The sequence below is a fragment of the Hemitrygon akajei genome, chromosome 15 (assembly GCF_048418815.1).
Source record: "Hemitrygon akajei chromosome 15, sHemAka1.3, whole genome shotgun sequence".
Lineage (NCBI taxonomy): Eukaryota > Metazoa > Chordata > Chondrichthyes > Myliobatiformes > Dasyatidae > Hemitrygon > Hemitrygon akajei.
In genome coordinates, this window is record NC_133138.1 from 44,602,260 (window position 1) to 44,616,625 (window position 14,366).

The 14,366-nt window shown below is 39.6% G+C and overlaps 1 protein-coding gene across 5 annotated transcripts in view; it reads right to left on the reverse strand.

The window, feature by feature from the left end:
* Nucleotides 1-14,366, reverse strand: part of LOC140739299 (rho GTPase-activating protein 26-like) — a 180,159-nt gene that overhangs the window by 113,296 nt on the left and 52,497 nt on the right. For all 5 annotated transcript variants that reach the window (XR_012101597.1, XM_073067461.1, XM_073067462.1 and 2 more), the window contains exons 5-10: nucleotides 14,001-14,102; nucleotides 11,572-11,682; nucleotides 10,972-11,076; nucleotides 9,142-9,271; nucleotides 8,921-9,021; nucleotides 4,938-5,032 (exon numbers count right to left, since the gene is read on the reverse strand). Coding sequence is in view for 4 of the 5 variants with exons in the window: in XM_073067461.1 (XP_072923562.1) it covers nucleotides 4,938-5,032; nucleotides 8,921-9,021; nucleotides 9,142-9,271; nucleotides 10,972-11,076; nucleotides 11,572-11,682; nucleotides 14,001-14,102 (644 nt within the window). In the remaining variant the exon portion in view is untranslated. The remainder of the gene's footprint in view (nucleotides 1-4,937; nucleotides 5,033-8,920; nucleotides 9,022-9,141; nucleotides 9,272-10,971; nucleotides 11,077-11,571; nucleotides 11,683-14,000; nucleotides 14,103-14,366) is intronic.

Sequence of the window (14,366 nt, forward strand, 5' to 3'; positions counted from 1 at the left end):
CGCATGGATGAACTACAATTGTTCATCCCAGTTTGGCAAAAGAATAAACCAGGGAAGGTAGTGCACCCGTGGCTGACAAGGGAAATTAGGGATAGTATCAAGTCCAAAGAAGAAACATATAAATTAGCAAAAAAAAGCAGCACACCTGAGGACTGGGAGAAATTCAGAGACCAGCAGAGGAGGACAAAGGGCTTAATTAGGAAAGGGAAAAAAGATTATGAGAGAAAGCTGGCAGGGAACATAAACACTGACTGTAAAAGCTTTTACAGATACGTGAAAAGAAAAAGATTGGTCAAGACAAATGTAGGTCCTTTACAGTCAGAAACAGGAGAATTGATCATAGGGAACGAAGACATGGCAGACCAATTGAATAACTACTTTGGTTCTGTCTTCACTAAGGAGGACATAAAAAATTTTCCAGAAATAGTAAGGGACCGAGGGTCTAGTGAGATGGAGGAACTGAGGGAAATATATGTTAGTAGGGAAGTGGTGTTAGGTAAATTGAAGGGATTAAAGGCAGATAAATCCCCAGGGCCAGATGGTCTGCATCCCAGAGTGCTTAAGGAAGTAGCCCAAGAAATAGTGGATGTATTAGTGATAATTTTTCAAAACTCCTTAGATTCTGGATTAGTTCCTGAAGATTGGAGGGTGGCTAATGTAACCCCACTTTTTAAAAAAGGAGGGAGAGAGAAACCGGGGAATTCTAGACCGGTTAGTCTGACATCGGTGGTGGGGAAAATGCTAGAGTCAGTTATCAAAGATGTGATAACAGCACATTTGGAAAGAGGTGAAATCATTGGACAAAGTCAGCATGGATTTGTGAAAGGAAAATCATGTCTGACGAATCTTATAGAATTTTTTGAAGATGTAACTAGTAGAGTGGATAGGGGAGAGCCAGTGGATGTGGTATATTTAGATTTTCAAAAGGCTTTTGACAAGGTCCCACACAGGAGATTAGTGTGCAAACTTAAAGCGCACGGTATTGGGGGTATGGTATTGATGTGGATAGAGAATTGGTTGGCAGACAGGAAGCAAAGAGTGGGAGTAAACGGGACCTTTTTAGAATGGCAGGCAGTGACTAGTGGGGTACCGCAAGGCTCAGTGCTGGGACCCCAGTTGTTTACAATATATATTAATGATTTAGATGAGGGAAGTAAATACAGCATCTCCAAGTTTGTGGATGACACGAAGCTGGGCGGCGGCGTTAGCTGTGAGGAGGATGCTAAGAGGATGCAGGGTGACTTGGATAGGTTAGGTGAGTGGGCAAATTCATGGCAGATGCAATTTAATGTGGATAAATGTGAGGTTGTCCACTTTGGTTGCAAGAACAGGAAAACAGATTATTATCTGAACAGCGGCCAATTAGGAAAAGGGGAGATGCAACGAGACCTGGGTGTCATTGTACACCAGTCATTGAAGGTGGGCATGCAGGTACAGCAGGCGGTGAAAAAGGCAAATGGTACGTTGGCATTCATAGCAAAAGGATTTGAGTACAGGAGCAGGGAGGTTCTACTGCAGTTGTACAAGGCCTTGGTGAGACCGCACCTAGAATATTGTGTGCAGTTTTGGTCCCCTAATCAGAGGAAAGACATTCTTGCCATAGAGGGAGTACAGAGAAGGTTCACCAGATTGATTCCTGGGATGGCAGGACTTTCATATGAAGAAAGACTGGATCAACTAGGCTTATACTCACTGGAATTTAGAAGATTGAGGGGGGATCTTATTGAAACGTATAAAATTCTAAAGGGATTGGACAGGCTTGATGCAGGAAGATTGTTTCCGATGTTGGGGAAGTCCAGAACGAGGGGTCACAGTTTAAGGATAAAGGGGAAGCCTTTTAGGACCGAGATGAGGAAAAACTTCTTCACACAGAGAGTGGTGAATCTGTGGAATTCTCTGCCACAAGAAACAGTTGAGGCCGGTTCATTGGCTATATTTAAGAGGAAGTTAGATATGGCCCTTGTGACTAAAGGGATCGGGGGTATGGAGAGAAAGCAGGCACAGGGTTCTGAGTTGGATGATCAGCCATGATCATACTGAATGGCGGTGCAGGCTCAAAGGGCCGAATGGCCTACTCCTGCACCTATTTTCTATGTTTTCTATTACTATCTAAATGGAGTCAAGTTAGGAAAAGGGGAAGTACAAGGGGTGTTCTTGTACATCAGTCAATGAAAGCAAGCATGCAGGTACAGCAGGCAGTGAAGAAAGCTAATGGCATGCTGGCCTTTATAACAAGAGGAATTGAGTATAGGAGTAAAGAGGTCCTTCTGCAGCTGTACAGGGACCTGGTGAGACCCCACCTGGAGTATTGTGTGCAGTTTTGGTCTCCAAATTTTAGGAAGGACATTCTTGCTATTGAGGGAGTGCAGCGTAGGTTCACAAGGTTAATTCCCGGAATGGCGGGACTGTCATATGTAGAAAGATTGGAGCGACTGGGCTTGTATACACCGGAACTTAGAAGGATGAGAGGGGATCTGATTGAAACATATAAGATTATTAAGGGATTGGACACACTGGAGGCAGGAAGCATGTTCCCGCTGATGGGTGAGTCCAGAACTAGAGGCCACAGTTTAAGAATAAGGGGTAGGTCGTTTAGAACTGAGATGCTGAAAAACTTTTTCACCCAGAGAGTGGTGGCTATGTGGAATGCTCTGCCCCAGAAGGCAGTGGAGGCCAAGTCTCTGGATGCATTCAAGAGAGAGTTAGATAGAGCTCTTATAGATAGCAGGGTCAAGGGATATGGGGAGAGGGCAGGAACGGGGTACTGATTGTATATGATCAGCCATGATCACAGTGAATGGTGGTGCTGGCTAGATGGGCCAAATGGCCTACTCCTGCACCTACTGTCTATTGTCTATTATTGATCAACAATGCCACACCCCCACCTCTTTTGCCTCCCTTCCTAACCTTTTTGAAACATCTAAAACCCGGCACTTGAAGTAACCATCCTTGTCCCTGAGCCATCCAAGTTTCTGTAATGGCCACCACATCATATCTCCAAGTACTGATCCACACTCTAAGCTCATCTGCTTTGTTCACAGCACTCCTTCCATATAAATAGACACATCTCAAATCATCAATCTGAGTGCATCCCCTCTCTATCACCTACCTATCCTCCTTCTCGCACTGTCTACAAGCTTTCTCTATTTGTGAGCCAACCGGCTCTTCTTCCGTCTCTTCATTTTGGTTCCCACACCCCAGCCATTCTAGTTTAAACTCTCCCCAATAGTGTTAGCAAACCTCCCAGCCAGGATATTAGTCCCCCTGGGATTCAAGTGCAACCCGCCCTTTTTGTACAGGTCACACCTGCCCCAAAAGAGGTCCCAATGATCCAGAAATCTGAATCCTTGCGTCCTGCTCCAATCCCTCAGCCACACATTTATCCTCCACCTCATTCTATTCCCATACTCACTGTCACGTGGCACAGGCAATAATCCGGAGATGACTACCTTTGAGGTCCTGCTTCTCAACTTCCTTCCTAACTCCCTGTAATCTGTTTTCAGGACCTCCTCCCTATGTCGTTGGTACCAATATGTACCACGACCTCTGACTGTTCTTCCCTCTTCAGGATATCGTGGACACCATCGGAAACGTCCCAGACCCTGGCACCTGGGAGGCAACCAACCATTCATGTTTCTTTCCTGTGTCCACAGAATTGCCTGTCTGATCCCCTAACTATAGAGTTTCCTATCACTGCTGCCATCCTCTTCCTTTCCCTACCCTTCTGAGTCACAGGGCCAGACTCTGTGCCAGAGGTATGGCCACTGTTGCTTCCATCAGGTAGGCTGCCCCTCCCCACCCCCCAACAGTACTCAAGCAGGAGTACTTACTGTTAAGGGGTCAGCCACTAGGGTACTCTCTAGTTTCTGACTCTTACCCTTCCCTCTCCTGACTCTTACCCACTTATCTGTCTCCCCAGGCCCCGGAGTGACTACCTGCCTATAGCTCCTCTCTATCATCTCCTCACTCTTCCTGACCAGATGTAGGTCATCGGGCTACATCTCCAGTTTCCTAACTCGGTCCCTAAGGAGCTGCAGCTCGATGCACCTGGCGTAGATGTGGTCATCTAGGAGCCTGGGAGTTAACAGGACTTCTAATATCTGACACCCAGCACACACGCTCCCTATCTCTAATTCTACACAGGCAACCTACCTCGCCTCCACCCATTATCGCCTAAGCCTCGTTGAGCCAAAGCCTTTCTCCTCTCCCTCTACTCTGTCTCCCTCTCTGAAAACTCTTCTTGCTGTTCTCACTGGCTGATGTCCACGCGCTTGCGCAGTCGTGCCCCGAATGAACAGCTGAATGAGTTAAGTGGGACTAATATTGGTAATTTATGGTTGGCATGGATATGTTGGGCTGAAGGGCCTGTTTCTATGTTCTATGACACTATGAATAATGAGGTAATTAAAATTAAGACTGTTACTCACTCATAATCTAACTGGGAACAATTTGATTATTTCAAAAGATACAGAACATAAAATGCAATACTCTTCAAAACAATCATTTTCAAGAAATATTTACACTTGAAATCAAGTAAAGATTTTTTGATCTAAATAGTTACAAAATAAATCTATATCTCCATTGGTATTAGATCAGTTGAAATTTCATATGAAATTATATGATGTCAAGGTAGCGTAGCAGTTAGTGCAACACTATGACAGCTTGGGGTGTCAGAGTTCAGAGATCAATTCCAACATTATCTGTAAGGAGTCTATACACTTTCTCTGTGAAATGAGTGGATTTTCTCCAGATGCTCCAGTTTCCTCCCACAGTCCAAAGATGTACCGGCTAGTAGCTTAATTGGTCATTATAGATTGTCCCATGATTAAGCTCAGGTTAAGTTGGGGTGGCTGGGCAGTGCAGCTCGAAGAGCCAGGTTACAATGCATCTCCAAATAAAATAAATAAATAAGGCGCAATGTTCTTCAATAAATTCACCTGTCTGCTCCTTCTACATCAAAACAAAACCTCTTCTCAATGGAGTCAGTTTTTCTTCTAATGCATGATTTTAGGATAAATACTTCTTCGTCCCCCTGTTAAAAGCAAAAGTACCTGTCAGTCAATGAAAAACGTATTAATTTCTTTCAACAAATAAACTAGAACAGCACAAGACTGCAATAAATGTCATACCACTGGTCTCAATCATCATTGTAAAACAATCTTTCAGTTTGTGATGAAATACTTGGAAGAGAGAAGATATGAAAAAGGGTCAATGGGAGTAAGACAATAGGAAAGTTCCATTAAACTATTACTAACAAGAGAAAATCTGCAGATGCTGGAAATCCAAGCAACACACACAAAAGGATGGAGGAACTCAGCAGGCCAGGCAGTATCTATGGAAAAGAGTACAGTTGACGTTTTGGGCTGAGAGCCTTCAGTAAGAATATTACTATTACTGTTGTGTCCAAACCTAGTATATATATATATATATACACACACACACACACACACACACACACACACACACACACACACACACACACACACACACACACACACACACACACACACACACACACACACACACACACACACACACACACACACATTTTCATAGAGCTAGTTATTATATCATCATGTTCAAAGTAAAATTTATTATCATGCATACATATACAACCCTAAGATTGTTTTTCTATGGGGATACTTAGCAAATCTATAGAACATTAACTGTAAACATCAGGAACTATAAACTGTAAACAAACTGTGCCAATGCAGATATAAATAAATAGCAATAAATAACAAGCATGAAATAACAATATAATAGTCCTTAAATGAGTGTAGTTATCTTCTTTAAGAAATGGCGGACAAACTTAAGAAGTAATTTGCGTCAGTCTTCACTGTGGAAGACACTAACAGTATACCAGAAATTCGAGAATGACAGGAGGCATTACTGAGTGCAGTTGATATTACTGAGGAAAAGCTGCTTCGGAAGCTGAAAGGTCTGAAGGTAGGCAATTCACCTGGACCAGATGGACTACACCGCAGGGTTCTGTAAGTGGTAGCTGAAGAGATTGTGGAGGCATTTGTAATGATCTTTCAACAATCACTAGATTCTGGAATGGTTCCAGAAGTCTGCAAATTGCAAATGTCACTCCACTCTTTAAGAAGGGAGGCGGACCGAAGAAAGGAAATTATAGCCTAGTTAGCCTGACTTCAGTGGTTGGAAGATGCTGGAGTCCATTATGAAGGATGGGGTTTTGGGGTATTTGGAGGCACATGCCAAATTAGGGTCCAGAGAAGGGTTATGTGAAAGATTCCGAGAATAAAACATATCAAGAGCATTTGAGGGAGGATCTCATTGAAACCTATTGAATATTGAAAAGCCTAGATAGTGTGGATGTGGAGAGAATGTTTCCTATAGTGCGGGAGTCTAAGACTAGAAGGCACAGCCTCAGAATTTAAGGACATCCATTTAGAACAAAGATGAGGAAATACTTCCTTAGCCAGATGGTGTTTAATCTGAGGAATTCATTGCCAAACACCGCTGTGCGTGCCAAGTCATTGGGCATACTTAAGGCAGAGGATGATGGGTTATTGATCAATCAGGGCATCAAAGGTTATGGGGACAACACAGGAGAAAGGGGTTGAGAGGGATAATAAATAAGCCATGATGGAATAGCAGAACAGATTCGATGACTGAATGGCCTAATCCTGCTCCTATGGCATATGGTTGGAAAAAAGCAACAAGAAATCAGCACTTTCTGCCTCCCCGTTCATTCCCATCTTTTAGTGATCTTTCCATGACCATATCTGTTTGAATCATCAATAGAAATGAGCAAAATTATTCCTGGAGCCATTTAGTTTTATTTTACGGGCGATACCATTCTGCATTGGAAAACAATGAGTAAAGAGGTATAACAACATTAAAAACATGGATCAGCAAATAGACTTATGGAAAGCAACAAAGGTGAAAAAAATGAGAGAAGCACATTTATCATAAAAATAAATTATGGTTCCTGCTGATACAAAAACAGGAAATGCTGGAAATATACAACATGTCTGCTAGCATCATAGAAAACCTACAGCACAATACAGGCCCTTCGGCCCACCAAGTTGTGCTGAACATGTCCCTACCTCAGAACTTACTAGGCTTACCTATAGCCCCCTATTTTACTAAGCTCCATGTACCTATCTAAAAGCCTCTTAAAAGTCCCTATCTTATCCGCCTCCACCACCGTTGCCGGCAGCCCATTTCACACACTCACCACTCTCGAGTAAAAAAACTTAACCCTGACATCTCCTCTGTACCTACTCCCCAGCACCTTAAACTGATGTCCTCTTGTGGCAACCATTTCAGCCCTGGGATCAGTTCAAAAAGGAAATGAATTGATGTTTCAGGTCCCCATCCCAAAAATGTTAACTTTCAGAATCTTCCCAATCTGTCATGTACTTCCACTATTTTCTACTTCCATTTCAAATTTCCTACATTGACAATATTTAAATGTTGCTCATATGGTATTTATTGTCACAAATTGAAGTAACAAAGAGTTACTTATTCTCTGCTAAAATATCAAGCTTTAAATTATCTACTTCGCCTCTTTCAAATGTTAAAATTGATATATCCTTTCAAGCGAAAATTCAATTTCTCTCATTTGCCCTCACAACTCAGTCCTCTAACACTGAAGATCAACCTCATCATATTTCTTTACAATGACTCCAGTGAATGAACTTTTTCTGAGCATCTTCCAACCAGATCAGAAATGGTACTCATGCTGAATCTAACTGGGAAATTTTTAAACATCTTAATAACAATTTCCTGCCTTGAGTACAATTGTTTAGATTCTGTTTATTTTATGACTGTCACTGTGCAATGGTCTTTGTGGAGCTAGAAACTATTCGATTTAGAATTTACAGATTGCATTAATTAAATCATCACCATCATTATGTGTTGTGTTGTATGATGTGAACAGTCTTGGTATATGACCATGATGGTTCTTGGCAAATTTTTCTGCAGAAGTGGTTTGCCATTGCTTTCTTCTGGGCAGCGTCTTTACAAGACGGGTGACCCCAGGCATTATCAATACTCTTCAGCGATTGTCTACCCGATATCAGGGTCGCATAACCAGGGCTTGTGATATGCACAAGCTGCTTATACAACCATCTACCATCTGCTTCCATAGCTTCATGTAAACTTGATCTGGGGGCTAAGCAGGTACTACACCTTGCCAAAGGGTGACCTGCAGGCTAGTGGAATAAAGGAGTGCTTTACACCTCCTTTGTTGGGGACCTGCACCAAATTAATTAGGTATTGCATGAAATATTGGATACCCCATTTTAGGAATTGGAACTAGTCAGGGCAGAGTAATAGGTTATGAGAAGGATACAAGAGTGAAAGACAAAAAACCCAGGGACAGTTTTCACTACAACACAGAGTTATGACAGGATTTTAAACTTTCCAGGCTATATTAAATTGTCAGATGTGGCTCAGCTGGTAGCATCTGCTTCTGTCAGAGGGTTATAGGTTTAAAATACACCAGACACTTGTAATCAGAAATACATTTAATTATAGTATTGAAGTATTGTCTTACAGCTGAGATGTAAAATGAAGGTTCAAAGGTTCAATGCATACAACTCTGAAACTCTTCTATTTTGAGTTCAATCTATTATGAGGTAATACCTATTTTGCAAAAGAGCAGTACAGTTAACTTTGATTTTAGACAATATTTATCTATTATTCAATGTCCCTACAACCTAATCATTTTCAAAATTCCATCCAAACTGCAGGAAATGTGCTTGAAAGATATTGTTGTAGTTAAAGAACTTGACAAAACAAGTTTAATTTATAAGATTTGATTACAAAAGGGCCTGCATAATGGCTGCTGCCAATATTAATTATTGAAATATGAGTGCACTACTTAGCATAAAATAAGAATATTCCTTTCACTGTCAAAACCATGCAATCTGATGAAAGCAAAACTTACTATTTTTCCTCCAGTTTTCTGGTCAAATGGCACCATGGTAACTTGTTTTGATTCTTTTTGATACGTACAGTAGTGCTTTACCCAACTGGATCCAAAAGGACCTAGAAAGACAATTATTAAAATTGCAAGATTTGTGAAAAAGTAATGCTATTTCAGATAAACTATTTCTGATGGATTTTAAATGCAATAGTTAAATAAATTTAAAATAACTTTGCCCATACTTTTTTTCTGTATGAAAAGGTAGCCTTCCATTGTGTAAGGGCTGATACTCTGATGCTCTTGAGGGTTCTCCTTCATTTTTTTCATTAATGATTCAACTTCAGATCGTGTACCCTCAAACCGGTCTCGTGTCTGTAAACAGATGTAGCAGTGATGTCAATAAGATTTTACTGTTTAATGACTGACATACAAAATTCTTGTACTGTAATGCCACTGAACCATAAGGATACTCAAACCACTGTTATGCTACATATTTTCTTCTATTAGATTTGATTTACATCTGGGGGTGTTTGATTTTTTAAAAATTAACATATATTTAATTATGCCACTAACTTCCAATTATTTAGAATAATAGGAAAATAGTGTATCCATAGAAATTACAAAACATGGAAGATATGGATCAGGACACGTAACTGCTGTGTAAAATAGCTTGACTAAAACCTGGAAAATTTAGCAACATTTTAATCTGTCCACCCTGCATTCTAACTCTTGCTTATAGTCTATTATGGTAACCTTACTGTGGTTAATATACTCACTGTGACTATGAATGCATCTTTCAAGAAAACAAAGTTAGGTTAGGATATTCATAATATACTCTTAATGCATTCTCATGTGGGTTTTAAAATCTGGGCCATGTAACTGATATTGCAGGGCTTGAAATTAAACAGTTTCACCCATGGGTAAGGTAGGAGTAAATACGGCTTTTGGAAAAGAACATCATGCCTTTGTATCTTGCTTTATTTGGCCAAAAAAAGATAGAGAATGTGGATAAGTCCTGAAATGCAATACACATTTAAACTTATAAAAGCCATTTAACCAATTCTAAATTGGAAGTGCTTTTGCCAAGCTCAAACATACAGCACAGGAACAAACTCTTCGTGTCTATGATGTCTCTGCTGACCTTGAATCCAAAATCATAAGGCTTACAATTGAATTTATAGAAGAGAACAAGATGCTTATTAGAAGTTATGGCAGGATAGTGCAATTGCAATCCTGAATAATAGCATTGGAACCATGCCATTTCAAATTTCCATCAATTATTTAAATTAAGATCAAACTGTTTTGTCTGTCAACAAAACCATATTAAACAGATCAACAAAATCAAGGGTGAAAGGGCAGAATTACAGTAACAGATTTTTTTAATAAGTAAAATTATTACTGATGAAACAAAATATCTCACATACACAGAAAGGGAAAATGGTCACTAATGGTGTTAAGATCAAAGCTGAAGTGAAAATCAAATTTTTCATTATTTGCACAAATGTAATAAAAACCCACTTGCAACAGCATCACAGGCACATAGCACCCTATAAGCAGCATTCACAAGAATAAGATAGTGTTGAAAAGTTTTAAGGAATAAGAGAAAAGATGCCTTTATCCTACTGTCAACTTTCCAGTAATGGGAGTAGATTGCTTTGTTGTAACGCATAAAAAGAAATGCTAGCTACTGAGATTTTCAATTTCTTGAGAATTGCCTTGCACTTGGTAAAGTCATACTGTTTTGCCTATAACTGGCCTTCAAGAGCATTTTAAGAAATAGTCTGATATTTTCTGACACCTACACAGAAAAAAAGTTTGGAACATATGAAAAATTATTGATTTTTTTCTTGGTTTATTTACCAAGCAACCTCAAGAGACATGCAGATGTTTAAGAAGGGACATAGATCTCTATTATTTTACTTGTTGTCAAAGCTCCTTAATCATTTGAAGGGTCAAATGAATGAGGAAAAATAACTATTATAAAGTTAAAACAACCATATATAAAAGCAGAAAAGTAACAACTTTGTCTAGTACTTTTTAGGTTTGGGAAAATGTAAATCTGCTTTACTTACATTCTGAATGCTGATCTGAAGCTGGGTTTTAAAATGTCCAAAGTCTTTTGCCAGTTCATAACCATGGTGATAAAATGTAAACAGTCCTTGTAAGAATGCAAGCAACTATAAAAAAGACCCAAAAAAAAGTCATAAAATACCATTTTCTTTACTTTATCATCTACAATTTCTTCTCTGGCAGCCAAAGTAACCATTTAGCAACATATAAATGTGTGCTGCCAATTTGCTGACACATTAAACTGGGCCATACATGACTGCAAGCTTAATTGGAAAAATCTTACATTTAATAATTGAGATTGAACAAAGCATTGGATTCTCAATTTGATTCTCAAAGGTTAACTTCAATTTTTGCACAAATTCTAATTAAGTATCTCAAAGCAATAAAATTAAGTAATTGCATTGCCCAAGCAACACACTTAAATGTGAAAAATGTGGATAAACAAAGTACAAATTAATGACAGCTTATATACTGGCATTAGCTAGCATTCAAATGTGTAGCATTCATTATAGACTAATAATTTGAGAGTTAGCAGCTTGTGGCACAGACATTTAAGATATACAAAAGCGTTGTGATGCAGTTTGATTGAAATGTTCACCTACTGGTTCCACAAACTCAAACATCTTTCGCTCTTGGACCTCGTGCACTTTCAATACATATTCCAGTGAGACTTCATAGAAACGTTGACGAACGACATCTACTTGGCTGTCTGCCTATAAGAAAAACACTTTACAGAAACCAAAAGAGCATTCAACATGGATCAAAAACAGACAGATATGGCTCCAAAAAAAGTGGAAAACGTTAAAAAAAAATTATTTCCAAATAGGTCAATCCATCAGTTAATAAAGGAAGAGAAAAACTAAACACTTTCTCAACTTAAAACCTTTGCAAACCAACAGAAGCAGAATGAACACAGATACCAGCATCAGCTGATGATAAAGAATCAATGTGAGTGAGGCCAATCATGCTGTACAATCCAACAGGACATTATACCCACCCTCCACCATCTGCCTACTTTCTTCTAATGAATCCAATAACATCAAAATCAGGTTTAGTATCACCAGTACATGTCATGATATTTGCTGATTTGTGGCAGCTGTACATTGTAATACAAAATATAATTTTAAAATATAAATTAATAATAAGAAAGATAAAAAATTAAATAAGCAAAAAAATATATAGTGAGGTAGTGCACATGGGACCAGACAGTAATGCAACCAGCTAGAATGCTCTCCACAGTACATCGGTAGAAACTTGCAAGTGTCTTTGGTATTGTACCAAGTCTCTTTATACTCCTAATGAAATAAAGCCGCTGTTATGTTTTCTTTGTAATTGCATCAATTTGTTGGGCCTGGGATAGACTTTCAGAGATGTTGATATCTAGGAACTTGAAAGTGCTAACCCTTTCCATTTGTGATCTCCCGATAAGGACGGGTGTGTATCCCCTTGGCTTCCCCTTCCTGAAGTCTGTAATCAATTCCTTGGTCTTATTAACATTCAATGCAAGGTTCTTGTTGCAACACCACTCAACCAGCTGATCTATCTTACTTCTGTAAGCCTCCTCATCACCACCTGAAATTCTGCCAACAATACTTGTGTAATTGGTAAATTTATAGATGATGTTTGAGCTATGCTTAGGCACACAGTCATCGGTCTCGAGCAGTAAGCTAAGAATGCATCCTTGAGGTGCACCTGTATTGAATGTAGGCGAGGAGGAGATGTTATTTCCAATCCGCACAGACTTAGGTTTCCTGATGAGGAAGTCAAAGATCCATTGGCACAGGGAGATGCAGAGGCTCAGGTTTTGTGCCTGTCAATTAGAACTGAGGGTATGATGCTGTTGAATGCTGAGCAGAGATCAATAAACAGCAGCCTGACATAGGTATTGCTATTGTCCAGGTGATGCAAAGCCGAGCAGACAGCCAGTGAGATTCCACCACTGTAGACCTATTACGGTGATAGGCAAACTGCAGCGGGTGCATATCCTTGTTTATTTTGGCCATGACAAATCTCTCAAAGCACATTACAACTGCAACTGGGCAATAGTCAATGATGTAGCTCACTATGCTCTTCTTGGGCACTGGTATGATTGTTGTCCTTCTGAAGCAGGTGGGGACCTCCAACTACAGCGGTGAGCGATTAAAATGTCCTTGACTCCTGCACCAGTACCCTTAATGTTCCTGTTTTTCACCATCACAAATTCAGCCTGCCCTCCCATCATCCAATTCCATCAGTCTTATTTTGGCTGCCTCTATCTATCATCCAGCTGGCTCTATCTCTCAACTCCACTCCTCCTCCTCCCCTGCCTGACTCTATCTGCCCTTCATTCCTCACCCCTACTTGGTCCACCAATTACTGACTAGCCTGTCTCGCCGATCCTCATTTCTTCTTTATACTATCTTCCCTCTTTTAGTCCTTATGCAACATTTTGACATTTCCTCCCCTCCAACCCACAAGTACTGCTCAACTCCTGCTAAATTTCTCCAGTAGACTGTTTGTCACTCAAGATTCCAGCGTCTGCAGTCTCTTGAGTCTCCAAGAAAAACACAACATTGAACAAATAATAGATTTAAAAATCAGCTTTCCAAATCCACTGCAGATGCAATGTGGAAATATATTTGAAACCGAGGTTTTTTATGTATTTAATTTTGTAATGTGACAAGAAATAGAACCTGTATAATTCCATAGTGCTTTGCTATAAGCGTAGTGTGCATGTGTGCAGAAGCATATCCTGATCATTGTCCATTGTGTAACTAAGGAGAAGTTGCTGGCCTTGAGAAGTGCAGCTGTACTGAAGCAGAGGAGCTGACCTACAGAACAGATAACAGTCAAAGCATAGCCTAAAAATTTGTATTAAAAAAAAAACTAACTTTGTAGGATGCAAGTCAGAAGCAACCTTTACCCATGAGGACTGGAGGTATTTCTCATGCTAGCAATAAACATGTCTTTGAATGGATACACTTTGTTTTTTTATTGGTTCTTTGTTATAAGACCTAGCGAAAGGTACATGACGGCAGGAGAAAGTAATTACCTCTTGAAGATGAGAATCCTTTTTTTTTGATGACAGATTTAAATGCTTTTCCAGCATATTGCAGTACTTTTCTGTTTCCTTATCATATTTCTTCTTTGCCTCCTACACAAAGGAAAGATGGGCAAAACCAAAACATTTCAATTTACCAGATGGCTCTTTCAGATATTCAGGCATAGTTCAATCATGCCTTTTATCATAGAAAGGGATTATTAGGTGAATTGATACAGTAGTTTAAAATCTTCTGAATGGATCAGCCACAGTACTCAGAAATTGATTACTCCCAGTGATTATAAACATTACAACAGGGGACGTTACTGTAAAATTCAAGACAGAGAGCAAATTAAATTATATAATTTTATTTACACA